Genomic DNA, 14,576 nt, shown 5'->3' with positions numbered 1-14,576 from the left:
CGATTCAGGATGCTCCAATGATGATACGTGATTTTCGGATAATGCTAATGTTTGAGTAATGCTTTTGGCTTAGGTAAATGTATTGCACTAAGAGGGGCTGGACGATGGCAAATCTGTATAAATATTTGTGTTTTTGAAATGTCCAGCACTCCCTCATCTCACAGTGTCTGCTTGCACACATTGCAGGGTGTTGAGAGCGAGACGGCTGCCTGTTAATAAATGTACATTATATTTTGACCTCGTGACCGGCGTACTTCAATTATGTGGTATCACCACATCCTTTCCTTCACCTTCCAACCTTCCAAATCTCACCAGCATGCACCAAAGGCCTTTCCCCTATGTGGACTTGTAGCACCAGAAAGATATCGAAAGAAACTATCCCCACCTCACACCCCTCCTGCGGGAGCACATTGTCTCTACAGACCCCAGGGTACTAGCAGACATCTACTCAGACATCCTAACTAAGCAAGTGAACGCTGTTGCCCCTCTGGCCTTGTGGAAAGCTAAACCAGTTGCCCATATCAATGGCTGGTTCCCCCCAGACCCTCAGGCCCACGAACTAAAAAAACAACCAGCCAATACTCCTAAAACTGCATTTAACAAGTTTGCCAGAGAATACAAGTTCGCCATTAACACAGCCAAATCGACTGGCTACAATACTAGAATCACAAATGCCAACTCTAACGCCCAGGAAATGTTCCGTTTTCTCAGAGAGTTCGAAACACCATCCACCCCCCCTCAACGACTATCAAGAAAGATGAACTGTGGTGCTCAAAAATTCAAACTGCCATGAGAGCTAAATTACATTTCCTACAGAAGGGAATATCTCTGAAACAGGATCTCATCAAAACTAAAGCCCCCATCTCCAGGGCACACCCCCTCCCCTAGCCTGCCTACCCCAACCTTTCATTTTAGAGAGGTCTCGGAAGAAGACACCGGGAACATCATCAGAAAGCTCAATGTCACTCACCGGGTGAGAATCCTGGTGATGCTGCAGCGACCTGGCCGGACTTGATAGTAGAGCCCTTAGTTAGACAATGAACTAAGCGTTAAACCCCAGTAGGCAGAACAAGGTCAGAAGAAATAATAGGTATCTTATTAATGGGTCACGATTCTTACCATGTTAAAAGGCAAATAGGTCCAGAAGAAAAGGGAGTCCCAAAACGACTGGTATAAAACAACAAACAGGAATTGTTAGTATGGGTGCTACTAAACGATGACGGCACGCGGAACGCACCAGAGCCGGGGCGGTGAACTTCCCAGCATAGCGTCCCAGTGTGCACATGCAGAATGGTAAGTTTTCAAATGGTTCAGAGTCACTACTATTTGTAGGCATGAGTTAGCAATCTTGTAGACATGGGATAACATAGTTGTAGGTATGAGATAGACAACAGTAAGGTATGCCCAGGTAAACAATAATACTTGCAGTGTCTCTTTAAGCCGCTGCAGAGGTCGAAAGATAAGGCCAATCCGTATAGCAGAAGTCAGGGTCCGGTACACTGGTGGTAGATATCCAAGACAAATTCAGAACCCAAAAAGAAAGTACGTAAGCGAGCCAAAGGTTCTGGAGCACAGGAGAAGAAAACCAATGCCAAAATTAGAATCACTAAAGGTAGTCCGTAAGCAGGCAGAGAGTCCGGTACACAGGAATCAGTCCTTGGACGAGCGTGGTTATGAAAAACCGGGAGTTGGAAGGAAGGAGGAGCCAAAGGAGTTCGGGAGAGCAGGTAAGGATAATAAGGGGACGAGGTTCTGGGAGTAATTGAAGACGGAACTTCGGAAACAGAAACCTCCACAGTAACTTCAATAGGAAGCAACCATCGGTTCCATGTGTTAAAATCGCGGCAAAAATGGTTTTGATGCCGCAATCCATGTTAAGAATGCGGGGTACACCCCCGCAACCCCGGTAAACCCCTGCTCCCCTTAAATGGTGTAATGGGATACACCTTTAACGCAGCAAACCACAGCATTTTTGCTGCGATTTCTTGTAAAGGCGACATTTTCGCCGTGATTTTATCACTACATACCCAACCATCCACATCCTTCAGAGCCTTAAATAACAATCAAAGAGAGGCTCCATGTTTACCATTGGAGGGATCAGAACGGCAACCAAAGGATGATGGGAAACATAGTTCTGCCACATTACAGCCCAAATTACTGCAACCTCCAATGCCATTGAAAGGGGCTGCAAAGTGCCGTATTTTATGGAAAAAAAAAGGTGCCATGCCTGCCAGGACGTTTCCGGATGTTGTAATGGGTAAGTGCAGAAGTCCCACGAGGGGCCGGCGCCCCCTGTATCATAACACTCAAACCCTCTAGATGTAAAGATGATATCTGCCTGGCTTCTATTATCAAGAACAGCACTGACATCCTAGCCCTGTTCATTACCAGAGTTTTCATGCCTCCTTCTCAGCCAACCATGTCCCCACCAGTCTAAAAGAATCCTGGGTCCTCCCCCTACTTCAAAAGCCTAGCCTAGACCCATCAGCTCCTAGCAACTACTGATTACCACAGTTCCATTCCTACTGAAGATCTTAGATGGGGCAGTCTACAACCAAATTCAACCCTTCCATGATGCCAACTATATCCTAAAAAGAGCTAATCTGGCTCCAGACCATAACATGGAACAGAATCAGCATTGCTAGACTTGAAAAATAAGCTTGACAGCTTCAGAGACGAAGGAAAGATAGTCCTCCCCCTTGACCTTGACCTCTCGGCCGCTTTTGACTTGGTAGATCATAACACCCTTTGCCACCATCTCACAGCAGCCTCCAACTTCTCCCAAGAAGCTATAACCTGGGTTCTATCATTCCTTGAAGGGAGATCCATGAGAGAGTTTTGTTCTCAGACTCGGCAAGTATCCCCCGTTGCACCCATTACCTGTGGCGTCCCACAAGGCTTCTGTCTCCCCTACCTTCTATAATACCTCTTTGACCTCCTGGATGACCTCAGCATAGTCTACACGAACTATGACGATGACCCACAAATTCGCCTCCCACTGTCAGGGTCCCATGAAGAGGATAGTTGAATGATCAACAAAATGTACCTTACCATTCAGACATGGATGGCCAAAAACCACCTTTGCCTAAACTACAAGTCGGAGATCCTCATAGTGGGGTCACCGGCAACGCTAAAGAAACTCTCCCGCCGATATTCATCTTTCTTGATCGACGGCATCAAAATCTCGCTCTCAGCGTCTGTGAAAACTCTGGGAGTGCACCTAGATGCCACTTTCTCCCTCACAAAACAAGTCAACGCAATCGCCTCGTCAGCTGCTTAGACGGCCAAACTTCTCAACGCAGCAAGACTCACACCGACAAGTTGCCTCACCATTGCAGGATCAGTAACTGGAGCAAGGCTCGACTACTGCAATGCCCTTTTTGCAGGCACATCCAAGAAGAATATCTGTAAGATGCAGGTAATGAAAAACAATGCTCAACGCTCAGTGCTCAATATCTCCAAAAGAGATCATTTCTCAGCAGCTAGAAAGGAGGTGTACTGGCTGCCCATCCAGGAAAGGATCAACCTCAAAATCCTTACTATTACCCACAAATACCTCCTGCACACAGCACCTGAGCACTTGTCCCAATAAATTGTTACAGCTAACTCGATCAGGCCTGTGAGGTCAACCCACGACTACCGTATCGCACCCCCGAAATTCAAACAAGCCAAAGGGGGAGCCGCTACTCACTGGAATGCTCTTCCACCCTCCCCAAGAGCAGAAAACTCTCACGGGGCCTTCAGGAAAGATCTCTTCCCCTAACATTGCCCTGACTTACCAAAGACATAGAGAGTGACGAGTAACTCTCTGCCATACATGTACTTGATTGTTCATTGTTTTCCTCCTCAAGCTTGTGTACGTTGTAACTGGTTCACGGCAGCGCCTTGATGCTCTTGGGCTTAGGCGCTTTTTTTATTTTATTTTTTACATTTGTAAAGCACACTGCAGTCCTAAGGCATAGAGGCGCTGATAAGTGGTACGTAAGAAGGGGCTTGATTAAGGGTTACAAAAAAGCCGCCCCACAAGAGTTCTTAGAATTTACATACAGTGTTACAGATACATAGGTCCAGGGTAGCGAAACAAAAAACAGGCACATTATTTGAAGAGACTAGTCTTAATGGCCTTGCGAAATGCAGTGTGAGAGTCGAGTCGTCTGATGTGCGGTGGAAGGGAGTACCAGAGGGTGGATGCCATGGTGGGAAAGCTCGTGCCACCAGCACGCACTCTGCGGGTTTTTGGCACAGTTAGTAGATTGGAGTAGGCCACTCTGGAGGGCCTGGAAGCACGGGGTTTAGAAAATCTCTGGACGAGATATATAGGGGCCTGATCGTGAAGACATTTGTGTGTAAGGGCAAGGGTTTTGAACAAGATTCTTTCCTTGACTGGTAGCCAGTGGACCTGACGCCTGAGGTCAGAGATGTGGTCCCTGCGTGATAGTCCAGTGGAGGCCCTTAGGGCATTGTTTTGGACTAGTTGGAGTTTAGCTAGGTTTTTTCCTGACGTCCCTATTAGAAGGGCGTTGCAATAGTCCACTCTTGAGGCAATGATTGCCCTGGCGATAGATAGGCAATTCTGTTGGGAGAGGTACAAATATATAAATGTATATTCGTTTTTTTGCACTGAAGTCCTGTTAAAAACAAGCATTGACAAAGACAAGTGTTGGCTTCTCTACAGGTATTTGGCATTTGCCAGGCCCAGGTTAACGCCCGATTTTCTAGCTGCTGCCATGGACAGTTGGTACTATTTATGCCAGTGCCTGGCAAATGCCTATTTCATACTTACACAAAAGCCATAACTGTTGGCTTTTGCCGTGCTTGTTAGCTATACATCTGTTTGGTGTGTATGTTCCTTTAAGAATCACATGTCCCAGAAAGTGTTGCGAGCCCTGCATTGCTTTCAATGCAGCAGCATGACTACCCCGGATCCAGCAAGCTCCGGCGAACCCTGTGCAGTCACATGTACCCTGGACTGCATTGTGAAGCTGGGAGGCAGTGCCCTCACGCACAAGGGGCAGCTAGAGACAGTGCAGCCGCACGCCCTCCAGGCGGCAGCCCGCACTGTGAAAAGGCTGTGCGCAGAGGGGAGGAGCTGCGTCGTTGTGCACGGAGCTGGGTGAGGCCTCCAAACTATGCAATGCGATTTAATTTGATTCTTGTGCAGTTCCGAGGTGCCCATAACATGGTGTGGATAATTCATCCAGCATCTTGTTTCTCGAAGCACTCTGGAACTGGTAGTATTACGTTTATAATTTGAAATAACTTCCCTGTACTGATTTAAACTGATTTGGGGGATGTGTTCCGAGTCTTAAAACAGACTAAAAATAATGTTTCTAGCTTCAAACTCAGGATTTATCCGAAACAAGGAGATCTGGCGTGAGTGCTTGGCTTTAAGTGGGGCGGCGTTAAAACGCAGCAAAGCCATATTTGGGGGCGGGGTCTAAGAATACGGGGGCGGGCCTCCCTGCTTCAAAATTCAAAGTAGCTGCGACATCTTTAAAAGTTATTTGTCAAAAAAGTAGAGGCTAAAAGAAACGGTCGAATTTTGGTAATAGATAGATTTGAAAACGTGTGCTGCATATAAATAATGTACAGTCAAAACCAGACTAAAATATATTAGGTCAATTCTTCTTGCACCAGTCCTTCAGTCCGTTCTTTTGAAGGCTATCAATTCATATGCTTTTTATTAAATGATAATGCAAGTCTTTAATATGACATTTTGCAAAATTCCAACAGTATACTTTACCTTCTCTTAAGAGTTAGACAACAAATGCTCTATTTCCAACTGTTTGTAATTGATGATGGGATTCTAAAGCAGGCTGTTACTGACATCTACTGGAGAAGAGCATAATTGCCACTCTTCTTTTAATTTACTGTAGTGGTGTGGGGGTTGTGATAGCCCCTGCCCGCTTACAGCCCGCTCTGCATGTATTTTCCACTTGGAAACAAACAGGTACATTTGGAAAACATAGCTGCCAAGTTGCCTTATGTCATGAGTGGGAGGGACCTTGTGCCTAGCCTCGTTTTCCCATTGCATACTGGGAGTTATAGTTTCGTTTTCCCCAATGCAAGAATAGGCATATCCCGTAATACAACGGGAAAACCAGCACTGGCTCATGGCCTTACACATGGCTCAAGGCAACTTCACAGCTATGCTGTGGCACACACGTGATGGTTTGAGCCAACTTTAGCCTACATGGGGCGCTCAAGTGGAAACATCGAGTTATTTGGAGCTGACCTTCCCCTTCGAATCTGAACGAAAGCACCTAGAGAAGGTTTCCTTGACATTACAACACTTAATGATCAAAATGATTGAGAATGAATTGCCCCAATTTTCATTTAGCTGCCACTGTCCGGTTCTTGCTCAATCTCAGAGCACAATTGGCACAAATCGGTCAGTGAAGAAAAACTGGAATGCTTAATGTTACATGTCACCCCTGCTGGGAGACATGGTATCTCCCAGTGTTTGCTGTCTTGGTCACATGGGGAACCATGTGACCAAGTTAATAAAAAGACCGAGCCGTTTCCGGCTCGGGAGTCAGTCCAATCCTGACTCCAGTGTGCTTTGTGTCCCGCACCATGCTGGTGCCACACCGCATGCTCTGGGCCCAACGACGCGGCCCAGCACGAGGACAGTGCCCCTGCTGGGCAACGCCGTCTCTGAAGAGTGTTACCGCCATGTGACCATGGCTGTCTGGTCGACCCCGGCCTGGGTGTCCCCAGAGCCGGGGCCGTTGTGTGCGGGGTGCCCCCTAACCACCTGGTCTCCTCCGGTGATCCGGAGTTGTCAGGTGATCCCCATTCCATGGCCTGCGGCATAATCGCTGCACTAAGAGCCTGTGTCGGGTGTTGCCGACACAGCCAGGGGCCTACCCGGTGGTCCGGGGTAGGCCCCCAACAATGACGACGAAGAGTGCCTGGACCTGGGGGTGTGGAGGCCCATCTGGGCGTGCAGCTTGTGGGTGGCCCAGGGCCCCGTATTCTGTTGGTGCGGGCCGCCTGGTGCCCACATGGTAGTGCGCAGCGTCGGCCACGAGAGAGCCCAGTGAGAACCGCTTGGAGAAGTGAGCGGTGGAATCAGCTGCAGATGGGGGGCCGCTGAACAGCTGGGGCGGCCCCAAACTACGAGCGGCGTCGGCCACAGCACTGAGGTAGTGCTGGGGCCGCCAATCAGCTCAGGCGGCCCCCAGGGAAGGTAGATCTGTGCCCCCCCAGAGAAGAATGGACATGCAGGCAGATGCGCCGCAGCGAGGAGGTGCTGCCCCTCCCACACCGGACCCGCAACAGGAGGCCTGCACCCGGAAGGTGAACCTGCTCCGAGGAGCAGAAAAGGAGGCAGATGGAAATGGGGGGCCACCGAACAGCTGAGGCGGCCCCGACAGAAGGACGGCGTTGGCTGCGGCACAGAAGTGGTGCAGGGGCCACCCAACAGCTGAGGCGGCCCCCAACGGGAGGCGGGCCCATCACCACCTGGGCCCGCGGTGAAGGAGAGGTACACCGGAGCGTAAACAAAAAAAATGGAAGTAATAGCGAAGGCAGTGAGGTGGGTGTGGCCCGCACAACTCAAGCCCTGCAGACGTGAACTGTAAGAATGGAACGGCCCTGGCCCGCAGATAACAACACGCGTAGCTGCGGAACGAACAGAGATGGGGCGGGGCCAAACAGCGCAAACAATGAGGGCCGCAGCGTCTCAAGGAAAGGGCATGGTACACCGAGGCTTACCGGTGTGTCCCACAGTGTATAACGGGCGGGGGTGCAACTAGTGGGCCTGCTGGAATGGGAGGTGGTTGCAGTGCCACCGCTACAAGGTGCGGAGGCCCGCATATGAAAAGAAACAGGGAAGTGTAGTGGAAGGAGGCCTGCGGCAGCCCCCGAATAACAAAGGATGGGGGGTCTGGCCATCTGTTCACCTGGCCCGCAGCGGGCAAATAAATAAATAAATAAATAAAGCCCTGTTGCCCCACAACAACTGGGGAGAGGGCCATGTCAAAAGCCCTACCCACCAGCCAAGAGGGCCCATCAGGCCGGTGACATGGGGATGAACCATGGGCCCATCAATTCACCACGGAGGAGCCAGGAAGGGTGACCGCTCCATGAGGAGTCCTCGTGCGACCTCAGGGACGTGTGGCTCTTGACTCAAGCCAGGGGCACGCAGGCAGAGGGCACACCCGGAAATGTCGAGAAGCCCGGCATGGAGAGAGGAATGAGGCCGACACCTTGCCATCGTGCTGCCACAATTATCCTGCAACCATGTAGAGGTTACACCAATAGGGGCGCCCGGGCATTCCGAAGTGCAGCGCTGCCTGTCCTGAACATCGAGCTGGTCCGTCATGGCCACGCCAACAGCCTGCCATGCTGTCTGCCTCCACCGGCGAAGGACTGGGCCGACATGGCCCCTGGTGCCTCCAGATGTGGTCCTACCGGCCGGTGAACACTAAACTGCCCTTAAGAGTTGCCAAAGGAAGTTGGACTGTTACCTCCACCAGCGAAGGACTAGGCCGATGTGGCCCCTAGTCCTCCCAGGGATGGTCTTCCCGGACCCAGAATAGTGGAATCATCTGGCCACCAATACCATCCTGCCACGAGGGTTGCCCTCCAGACTGTGGACTTGGCTGATGTAGCCCCTGGGCATCCCCAGGTGCAGCTTTGCCGGCCTCCGTAACTGTGGTGTGACTGTCCGAAATTAACACCGGAAACATCCCCATGAAGGCTGGGAGCCGGCAGAGGTGGACAATGTAGAGTGGTGAACGCCCTGGTATCGGGAATGTTTTATTTGGTGCCAGGATCCCTCATTGGTGCCGTTGAGTGATATGTGACCCACTCACCCAGGTTAATAAAGGGTGCATGTGTGTGGGAGTTATGGTTTATAGTGGTAGAGTGTGTATTATGGTATGGTGTTCCTTTTATTTTGCCGTTATGAAAAAGGAAGAGTGTTGCATGTCACCCCTGTTGGGAGGCATGGTATCTCCCAGTGTTTGCTGTCTTGGTCACATGGTGGACCATGTGACCAAGTTAATAAAAAGACTGAGCCGTTTCCAGCTCGGGAGTCAATCCGATCCTGACTCCGGTGTGCTTTGTGGCCCGCACCATGCTGGTGCCACACCGCGTGCTCTGGGCCCAAGGACAGGGCCCAGCACGAAGACGGTGCCCCTGCTGGGCAACGCCGTCCCTGAAGAGTGTTGCCACCATGTGACCATGGCTGTCAGGTCGACCCCAGCCTGGGTGCCCCCAGAGCCGGGGCCGTTGTGTGCGGGGTGCCCCCCAACCACTTGGTCTCCTCCGGTGATCCGGAGCCCTGGGGTGATCCCCATTCCATGGCCTGCGGCGTGATCGCCGCACTGAGGGCCCGTGTCGGGTGTTGCCGACACAGCCAGGGGCCTGCCCGGTGGTTCGGGGTAGGCCCCCAACCCTTAAGTTGCTCACATCCGACAGAGGAACCTCAAGATGTCGGTTCACGTGCACCAGTTTCCAAAGTACTGCCATAGTATAAAGTGCTCAAGAGACCAATCGTCACCGTGCAGCATGGAAGTATTTACTGGACGCAATCCCGATGGATCCATTGCTGCTGCGTGCATTGGTGACTGCAACACCTTTAGTCCAACTTAATGTGTTTTTTTTTTTTTTTTAGCCAATTATGCTTTTCATTCTGGCACATGGACCTCTGCTGTCCCATGAGATAAGTGACCTAGCAATTAAAAGCCCTGGCATGCAAAGTGCTATTGACTTACAATCTAAGAATGGCTGACGGTGTGACAGAAGACAGCAAGGCGCTTAGAAGCCTAAGCCAGGAGAATTAGATCTGTTTTCTTTACCAAACAACTTCAATGTATTTGGCATGCGTGTCCTTTGCGCTCGAAATGTTAACCATGGATTTGCAAAAACATGGAATGACTTTCAGATTTTTAGACTTGGGCTTGGAACTATTTCTTTGTAAAGGTTAAGTGAAGATGTGAACGACAGCTCAGTAAAAAACAACGGAGCCCAGAAATCATAGCTGCAAAATAGTCGCATATCGTGTACAACTTATTATTCTTCTTCTATTTATTGAACACGAGCACTTTACAAGTCATAGGGAGAAGTACACAGTGTGGGGCACGTAACCCAGTCTCCGCTGGTGGAGTCTACGTCCTGGAGCTCTGAGAGAGGCCATGAGAGGGGCCGAAGCCCAAGTGCCCGTTCTTAAATCGCAATACCTGGTGGAACATGGAGGTCCATGCCATTGACGGTGTACTTCAATTTGCACGTTTGCAACTGAGTGCAGAGCCTTGTGCCTACTCCCCAGCAACCGTCCCAGTTTCCCACTTGGGTGACACTGTTGTCAAGAAATGGCATCCCTCAAGCCAGAATTTCGGGGCATCGTCGGCATATACCAGCCTCCCATATGACAGAGGCGTAGCCAGGGTTGTCTAATAAGTGGGGCCTGAAGCTGATGTAATTGGTCCCACCACAGTGACATTAACATCTGTAAATGCCCACACAGTGCTGCTGAGTGGGCATTTTGGGTGAGCGTTGCCCACTCGGGCCCTAACCTGTCTACGCCTCTGCATTAAGGCAGAATTGGGTGCTAAGCAAGGCGCCTACATTCATGAAAACCTCTCCAATTAACACCTATATGTACTCCTTTGGCTGGGCGGTGGAGACATTTGGTCTGGGGCTTGTGCTATTTATAAAAGTACAAAAAAAGGTAGCAGGCGCTCCACTCTCGAAAGAACACGGCATGATAACCTGTTCAGTGGTTTTTCCCACTTTGAGAGTTCGCAGCCATCTGCTTTTTGCTCACTGTACCTTTCACAGATGGGAAATATTCATTTGCTTATCAGTCTTTGTTCCGCCCACATGGGCAGTCCAGCACCAAAATGCTGTGGCAAATTCCCTTCTGAACAAGAGTACCAACAGCAACCCCATACACGTGTTTCAGCCTTGTTGGGCCTCATCAGTGAGGTGGAGCTGTGCCTCTAATTTATATGCTGATGTCGCACAGATCCTACATTGTCACTGGCTGTATCAGTCTTCCTGTCTGAGGCGCTTTCAGTAATACCTGTAGGTCCAACTTGGCTCACACGAGCCCGGGTGCATCTTCCTGAAGAGAAGAGAAAGTGCCTGTTCCTGTAAGAGGCCAGCCTGAAATCCATTGGTAACCCGAGTAACAGGTCTGTGCCCTTTCAGGGTAAGGTCTGGACAAAGAGGAACCCCTCTTGGAGAAGAATGATGGTGTCGGTTTATAGTCATAATGTCGAAACCAATAATGTCGAAAGTCATTTTTTCGAGAAAAAAAAATGTCGAATTTTTTTTAATGCATTTTTTTCGAAATGGGGGGGGGTTCCCCCCATCCCCCCTTTTTGAATTTTTTTTTTTTGTTTTACCCATTTATTTTTTTATCCCGAACCCCAAAATAAATATATAATTTTAAAAAACGGAATTCGACATTATTTTTTTGAAAAAATGACCGACCACCAATGGTGTCTATGGACAGCCCAAGGCAATGGTCAGAGGATCAGCAAAATAGAGCTGCAGCTTGGGGCACAAAAGGAGTGGCCCAATCGGTCCAGGAGAACAGCAGGCGCGGCCTATGGAAGGAGAGAGATAACGAGAATCTGGAGAAGCAGACGCGGAGGAACCAAGGCAGCACAGGAAGTGGAGGAGGAGCAGAAAAGGGCAGGAATGGGAGTGGAACGGAACTGGAGTCAGGACGAGCAACCTGTGGTGAGAAGCAAGGGAGGATTGGTACAAGGAAAGGAATGAAGGCAGATAACTGGATACCTGCAACAAGAGTTGCAACGCGTCGGGCCCGATCCAGAGGTGCAAGATAAGGCTGCTACGCTAGGCTAGTACGTCACAATGCATAACGGGCTCCCGCAAGCATCTCGATAGCGCAACACCATGACATGCATGGTGAGAATGGGGGTGCTTTGGGGTTGATTGAGTGCCTGGTGTGGTGCATTCTGGAGAAAGTTGGCCATATGCCTCTTGCGCATGTATATTTGGACTGGTTTCTTCTGCAGCATCCAATTCATTCCCCTGTGCTGTTAGAGAAATGGTAAACGCTTACTGGTGCTGCCCCATAATGTCTTGCCAACGTAAAGCAGCAATATTTCCTTGCTCAGTCACTGAGGTCTTGCAAGACCGCTAAGTAGATGGCGATTTTCTATCAAAAAGTAGGGGTGGAAAAGCTCTTAAGAAGAAGTTTGCCTATGGCAAGGGTCTGCAACCTTTGGGACTAGAACTCGCTCCAGCCGTAGCCAGCCTAGTAAATGTCGACGGTCCATGGGAGTTGTATTCCAAAAAACTTGTAGAGTCAAAAGTTGCAGGCCTCTAGTCTATGACATACCCTCCCTGGGAGCATTGGGGAATGCTCATCACTGGCACATTCTTTTTAAAATTAGACTGAAATAGGTCATTTTGCCTAGTTGGGCATCTTACTTAATATAGGTTGGCTAAGGCATAATTCTGAAATTCTATGTATTGGTACTTCTGTGTTATTGAATACTTCTCTATTATCTGCTGAGGTATGTCTCCTGTATCGTGTGTGCTCACTAGATATTTGTTTTAAAAATGTCCCTCTGCTTCTGAAACTCCTGCTTGTGTCACATTTTACTTTCTTGCGTTAAAGGATAGCAGGAAGAGGAGCACATATTCCCCAATCTCTACCTCAGGAACTAAGTTTACCCTAATTGGGTTCGTGCTTTCTGCGCCCAAAAGAGCATCCCAGAGTTTGTCCATCTGCACTAATAAAGACTATCCTTGAAAAAAAAATCTGACAGCACTGTAACAGAATGACATTTGCAGAGATGTGTTGTACCGATTTCTTTTATTCATGCAACAAAAATGTCTTAGTTGTGTACTTATAACGTGCTTAATACCCAGAGGTTTCTAAGCGCGGACCCGGGGATCGAACCTGTGTTGTCATGTTTCCAAGGCGAGCACGTTGCCGCTGAGCTATCCTCCCTGGAAAATGGAAATATGCTTTTCCGCAGGAAAGTAGTCTCTGCTAATTTGACACATTTACTACATATACTGGATGACTACAATTAGTGCCAGTTCAAAGGCACATGCACACCAGAAAGGTGAATTTGCCTCATTACAGATAAAGATGTTTGTGTAACTTCACTTGTGCGCATGCGTATCGGCTTATTGACATCTTTGTGTATGAACTCATTTGGCACCAAGGTGATAGACTAAGATCATACACCTGTCGTTGGCACCTCTGACCATATCAGTAATGCATGTAGAATTGGGGCCAAGTCTGATGTTAATCAGGAAAGCCTGCCAAGTTCACCATTTGTCCGGCAGCAGTGGGATTTGGTTTCTATTCATATAGCCCCAGGTTAAAATGCATTAGCGTTTCTAGTGGTCTCTCGTACCTTATGGCAGAGACTTTGCACCTGACAAATCTCGATGCCACGTACCATTAATATAAAGCCACAATCTTCTAAAAACGAGGAGTGTAGTGTGAATAGATTGTAGCTAATTCTTCTTCTCTTTTTATTTTTATTTATTTTGCTGATAAGTTACTAAACCTAGCTCAGATGTATTGTCTCTCTAGGAAAAAGTAATTTCAGCCCCTCCCCCACAGGAAGCCCTTTGGAATCACACTTGTTGGTTTCTAACGGTTGATCTGAAACCATAGAAACTCCTTGGACACTGCTGATGCCCTGTCATTCCCAGAGTACAGGACTCTGGAGCACTTCATATGGGAAGAGCATACCATTTTGATTTCTCCCTTCATGCTTAGCTCTGCCTTGCAGATACTCCACCGGGAGATGGGCCCCTTGGAATTGCTGCACGCGAGGGTGGATACTGTTGTAGGGTGTCAGCGCCATTGGCTTCTAGCCGGAGGCTTGGAAGCCACCAATCCCCTTCTGTGATTTATCTTTTAAATGGGATCTGACCTCCCCGCTCTGCTGATTACTTCTTGGAGCTCTGAGCAGTTCATAGTCCTCTTCCATGTTGCACAGGGCTTAAGTCATCTGATCAGAGGTGTTAGCGAGACCCTTACCATCCATGGGGAACATAAGGGACATTGCTGGAAGAACTTGCATGCACAGGAAAACAATTGAACAGGACACAGGAGTAACCGTAGTAGTGACGGTATCCCTGACAGTCTCTCCACGTACTCCCCCCTGTAAGGAGAGTGAAGAAAAGGTGCTCCAGGGCAGTGAGTTTTTTTTTTTTTTTTTTTTTAATCGACTTTATTCCATTTGGACTCTTGATTCCAGAGGCATCGTCTCTGATGCTTGTGAAAAACCGGAGGGTATTTTCACTTATGAACCCTTTGGATTCTCTGCACAGGTGGCCAGTCAAAGGCCATTGCTATTGGATCCTGACCCTGGGGGTGGAGAAGCAAGGGAGGATCACCTGGGTGGCAGGTCCTTGGGGAGTAAGAGTGGGGTACCCTTGGGCGAGGCATTGTATCCCCCTTTTCCTACTGACGGCCAACCCAACCCTGCCCCAGCCTTTATCGGCTGTTATAAGTCAGCTCCCCTCATTTCTCAACCAAGCAATTAATTTGTGGATGATAAACCGATGAAAACCTATAAGTGACCCCACTCACTTTCTACTTGTACTTAGACATGAAGTTG

At 49.0% G+C, this 14,576-nt stretch overlaps 1 protein-coding gene across 2 annotated transcripts in view; it reads left to right on the top strand.

The window, feature by feature from the left end:
* Positions 1–4,873: 4,873 nt before the first annotated feature.
* LOC138521085 (uncharacterized) overlaps positions 4,874–14,576 on the top strand; it is a 193,839-nt gene continuing 184,136 nt past the window's right edge. The window contains exon 1 of one of the 2 annotated variants that reach the window (XM_069633641.1): positions 4,874–5,113. In XM_069633641.1, the coding sequence (XP_069489742.1) occupies positions 4,911–5,113 (203 nt within the window). In that variant the 5' untranslated portion in view covers positions 4,874–4,910. The remainder of the gene's footprint in view (positions 5,114–14,576) is intronic. The other variant, XM_069633643.1, reaches the window with a different exon arrangement.

This window comes from Ambystoma mexicanum, chromosome 13, assembly GCF_040938575.1.
Source record: "Ambystoma mexicanum isolate Mex_15411 chromosome 13, UKY_AmexF1_1, whole genome shotgun sequence".
Taxonomy (NCBI): domain Eukaryota; kingdom Metazoa; phylum Chordata; class Amphibia; order Caudata; family Ambystomatidae; genus Ambystoma; species Ambystoma mexicanum.
The sequence above is the reverse complement of the archived record's forward strand: the minus strand, read 5'-3'. Positions and strand labels throughout refer to the sequence as shown.